The 5,301-nt window shown below is 34.3% G+C and overlaps 1 protein-coding gene across 1 annotated transcript; it reads right to left on the bottom strand.

The window, feature by feature from the left end:
- Positions 1–346: 346 nt before the first annotated feature.
- Positions 347–923, bottom strand: LOC110735334. Its single transcript, XM_021915508.1, has 2 exons — positions 611–923; positions 347–468 (listed from the first exon to the last, which is right to left on the bottom strand). Exons 1-2 carry the CDS (start codon positions 921–923, stop codon positions 347–349), a joined length of 435 nt encoding a protein of 144 aa, XP_021771200.1.
- Positions 924–5,301: the final 4,378 nt, after the last annotated feature.

Below are 5,301 nucleotides of genomic sequence, written 5' to 3'. Positions count from 1 at the left end.
AAGCATATTCACACATGCTTTTAACGTAGGCGCACTTCGAGCGACGCCTACACCTCCCGAGAAGCGCTTGCTTAAGGTCTTAATCTCGACCCTTCCTCTAAATCACGGAGTGTCAAAGAAAACCACTTTTTCCAAAGCGGTAGAGGAAACAAACTTCGTGCCATTATTTGGCAACTCCACTTCTTTGTTGGATGCATTCTCTTGTGTTGATAATTCTGATTCAAGCTTGCTTTGTTTCAATTTCATTTTCTTCTTCATGAAAGATCTCTTTTTCTTTTTTTGTCTTCTTGCTCCTTGTAGTGAACGACTTCTCACCATCGACACGTTTGGAGTCAACCTGATCCTCTCATGGATAGAGCTCAAACCATAAAGGTATATCAATCACATCCTCATCCACAAGCTTTGAAGGCTCTATGTTATCTTCACTAACCGTCTTGCTTTCAACACTTATAGAAACATTATCACAAACTTCAAGAGCATCGTTAGTAGAAGACACAAACATGCATACGTACATTATCATTGGAATGTGGTGAATTTATACACATAATTCCTTTCATAAAAGACAAAGATTCTTGCATTGACTTAATCTCAAAACTCACCTTATTATTACCAACATGCAATGTAATAAGGCCACCTTTTACATCAATCAAAGCACCCGAAAAAGTTAAGAATGGTCTCCCTAAGATTATAGGTATATTGCCATCTTTTGCTATTTCAAGCACAATGAAGTCAAATGGAATTGTAAACTCACCTATCTTCAGGGGGACATTCTCAAATCTTTCATTAGGAAACTTAATAGAACAGTCAGCCAATTGTAAGGTCATATTGGTTGGGAGAAGCTCAGTTAGCTTAAGCTTCCAAAAAATCGAATAAGGAATTATTCTAACACTTGCACCAAGATCACAAAGAGCATTTTGAAACATTTTTCCATTAATGTTGCAAAGGATTGAACAATTTCCCGGATAAAAATCAATGTTGTCGCAGAGAAATCCGCGCGCATATCAATGAGTCGCGCTTGTCAGGCACGCGCAACTCACAAGATTACGTTCATCACCTAGCACAACTACTATTTATGCGCTTGCGGAAGATTCAAAATTTCATAAAAATTTAAAATCGAATCTACCATAATACTACGCGCAAGACTATTAGTTGCACTGCCCATAGCAGCACAACCAATGCACTTGTACTAGGCTGTGGTGCACAACCCATTCTGATGCACGCGACACTTGCTGCGGCAGAATGCTCAAAACCTTAAAAGTATCCATTCCCTATAAATAGAGGCTTAATAAGAGGCTTAAACAAATAGATATTAACCTAAAAACTCTGGCAGAAACTTTGTGAACTTGTAAACTACCTAACCCTCTTTTCCTAAACACTAACCCCCTTTAATACTTGTTACTACGGTGAAAGTTCCCAAACAAGAAGGATTCCATAAGTATTCTAAATGAAGATCTAGCAAAGAGAAGTGGTAAATTCCCGAGCACTTAGATCAATCACCTTATTTTTCTTGGTTAAAATAACTTTAATTAATTAATTAATTAGTGTTGTTTGATCACTTTAAACGAACTTGTAATTAATTAATTTTACATAGTATCTTGCATTAAATAAGAATGGAATTGAATAATTAATTGTTGTTTGATCACTTAAGGCAAGGCAAATCTTGTTTATTTTGTTCTATTCACTAATATTGATTAAATGAGAATAACGACTTTTGCAATGTAATTCCTACGTGATTAACGCGTGTAAATAAAATCAACTAACTTATTTTTAGATACCACGTCGCATAAATTGTTTAGTGATAAAATTGTGAAAAGGAAGAGCTAGTAGAGGCTATACTAGGGCTAGAATAACAATTCCCCTCTAAAGGGAACGTTATCTTAATTAGTACCCTCGCTCCCGAACTCATTTCTGGTTTATTTTGACCAATCTGGGCATGTGTAAATTTACGATTCGTGATAATTATCCCTTGAACTCTACTTGGGAGAAAGGCATGAACAATGTTTATGAGTTTTCCTAAAACTCATTGGTGACTCCTACTTGTTTCTAACAAAAAACCGTGATGATAGGATCAATTCTAATTCAAGGTCCCCCTTACAGTCAGGAATTAAAATCCTAATACACCATAACAAGTGTAAAGTCCTAGGCTTTTAAAGGGCTATGGGCATTTAAGGAAAAAGATCCCCTACGATGGGAACACCCTCCTTACATTGGCGACTCCATTGGGGACTTAGAGGTTACAAGATTAATTTTTAGTTATGGTCCAAGGTTTCCAACACTAGGTTGTCTATGGGTTGTAAGGAGAATTAACTTGCATAATCTCTAGTTAGACAACGAGTCTTAAACGCATAATATCTTCCTTTTTCACAAAAGTAAAAACCAAACAAGCTACTTTGCATCATGCATAATCAAAGCACGCTTTCTTTTTTTTTTTTGACAAGAAGAAGAATATTATCATTAATAAATAGCCATACGACATCTGCAACAATAATAAAGAATTGTAAACCACAGATCTAGAGAAAATAACATAACTTTTACAATCAAAATCATAACTATTTTGCATATCGCGCATAGATCACACTCCACCGCTTCAAACTTGACGCGAGTAGTGATTTTCGATGTCATTGCATCTTTCCAAGTAGAGACCTTCGCAATTTGCGCTGATGTTTTGATCGTAGAGTTGATGACGAACCCTAAACCCATATGAATCCAAATCACCTTCTCAATTATTATTAAAACCCTAATAATAAAATTCTCATCCATAGATGAGAATCAAAATCCTAAAAAATTGGGAAAACCCCAAAAAAATTGGGACAGACTCTCATAAACGGAGAGAACAAAACAAATCAAAACAAATCAAATAACAAAAAATCAAATTAAATTGAAGAAAAGGGTTGGAAATAGTCTAAAATCTGAAGAAATTAGACTATTTCCGGCCTAAACGACTAAGAAAATTGAAACCCTAAAGAGAGGAGAGAGAAGAGCGAACAGAGAGAAGACGTAGGGAGTATTTCTTAATTACACAAACCGACTTTTAAGTTGTTATATTGATATTATAATCAAAGCACACTTTAACCTTTGGGGATTGGCTCATTGATTAGGGGTTGCCAACACTTGGCTTCTATCCCAAAATCAATAACAATTATCCCACCCATATCGCCAACAAAATGACAAAATGCTGGGACGGCTATGTCATGAGTTAACACGTTGAGTGATTGATTTGTGCATCTTTCCTTAAGATATGGTAACTTTCAAACCCAAGCTTAAAACTTTAGAAATGCATTGTGTGAAACTTGGCTTAATGTATGTGTAGACACCTAAAAATGTTTCCCCAAAACCAAACCCGATGATGAACAACCTTTCACCGTCACTTGGCTTAAAGTATTTAAACTTGGCTTAAAGTATTTAATCTTTGGAGTGCTTAAATCCATATATACATTTCATAAACAAACCAATTCCTATCCCATTTTCCCAAACCGTCACTTATTTTCCCATTTTCATGCCTTTAAACCCAAAATAGTTCATTTCGTGTCCTCTAAAATCATTCATTTCGTGTCCTTTCTATAAAAAACGTTTAGTCCAATTAAATAATTTTTGTCCATAATCTGGGTCCAATGATTGAATAATTGGATGGGGCTTTAAAATAACTTTCCAACGATATATTATAAGCCAAAATCCGAGTTATAACGAATAAGATATGGCAAAAATATTAAAATGAGCCCAAACCGAACCTAAGACCACCTTACCTACGACCCAATGATCATGTGGAGGGTCCAAAGGATTTAATCCCATTCCTAAACCAATTAGGATTAATTGGGAACTTCTATAAGCTTCTAAAATATCTTAATTATCCTTTTTCTTTTTGAAAGTCCTAATTTTATCCGGATTGAAAGACGTTCAAAGATAGACAGATATTATTTTCGTTCCTCATATTTTTTTATCCAAATCTTATATTGTTGTATAACCCTTGAAATTTTCTTTCCAATGATATATTATATAATATCAATTCCGAGCTATAACGAAAAAGATATAAATTAAATATCAAACTCTATCCAAAACTGACACCGTTCCACTATTTCGTACTTATCTTTTATTCTACAACGGATTTTAATCTGATTCTAATTGGGTTAGAAATTATACTTAAATAGCTTTCCAAAGACATATTACTTATCTTATTACAATTTCTAGATAAAAAGATATGATAAAAACAAAAACCGCAAAAACTACAGTCTATCGAGTTTTATTCCGATTTAATTAGGATATTATCTTGTTTTTTCGACCCTTCTTTTTTATCTATAAATAAAGGTCATATCTCCCCTTTTTCAATCATCAATAAGCTTGACCATCAAATAATTATAGCTTAAACACTAGCCTCCCTATTCTTCCATAATACTTCTCCTAAGCACTCAAGGAGTCCATACAATACCCAAAGTTCGATGCTTAAACCAAGGCGTGAAAGGTATAATCGACTGAGGGTTTGGAGCAAATCAAATCTACTTTAATTTAATTTAATTTTCAATTTGATTTATATTTTTTTTTGGAGTTTCTAACAGTTTATTCATGATGTAGCAATTCAAGGAAACGCGAAAAGTGAGTAATTGATTCACTTAATTAGTCTTATTTTAATATTGCTAGTATCATGATTAGGTTTATTTATATTTGATTTGACTAACAATTTATTGTTAAATTGCTTTCAATATTAGTTTTTACTCTATTATTATTAATGATCACCATATTGCATGTTTAAAGAGAATATGTAATTGAAAATCACGCCTAATAAGATTATTTGGATAACCGGTTTAGGTTCCTTTTAATCTTGTTGTTGAATCAAGTGATCACAAATATTTTAGAATTATGTGTTGCATTAATATTCAACCAATTTAGCCTAATAATAGTTTGGAACAAATTGAATCTTTGTTTGTATGCCTTTGAGATCGCAGGAATCACTTTTGACCATAAGAATCAAGTAGAGGCCAATACAGGCACATGTGACTCCATGACTCACTTCGTGTCATCACCCCCGATCCTCCTTTCGTGGTTCTGAACCATATGGAGTTAATAATCTCATGGATCATGAATGGAGTGTAACCTTCACGGGTCAATTGTTGTTGCCTTTCTTTGTCCCTTTATTCGTGGTTGCCTTAAATTATCCGTGAACGGTTTACAAGTTCCTTAAAAACCTGTTGGCGGCTCCCTACTTTTCTTGTCCCTAATCGTTGTCCTTAATCGTATATTTCAATTCTCACTTCCTATGAGTGTCAAGCATATTCACAACATGCTTTAACTTAGGCGCACTTCGAGCGA

Source organism: Chenopodium quinoa, unplaced genomic scaffold, assembly GCF_001683475.1.
Source record: "Chenopodium quinoa cultivar QQ74 unplaced genomic scaffold, ASM168347v1, whole genome shotgun sequence".
NCBI lineage: Eukaryota > Viridiplantae > Streptophyta > Magnoliopsida > Caryophyllales > Amaranthaceae > Chenopodium > Chenopodium quinoa.
The sequence above is the reverse complement of the archived record's forward strand: the minus strand, read 5'-3'. Positions and strand labels throughout refer to the sequence as shown.

Bases quoted from the DNA above. Each gene is read 5' to 3' on its own strand.
- LOC110735334 (XM_021915508.1), bottom strand. From the start codon at position 923: ATGTTTCAAAATGCTCTTTGTGATCTTGGTGCAAGTGTTAGAATAATT. The intron at 469-610 runs GTAATAATAAGG...ATGCTCTTGAAG, and splicing joins CCTTATTACATTGCATGTTG to TTTGTGATAATGTTTCTATA.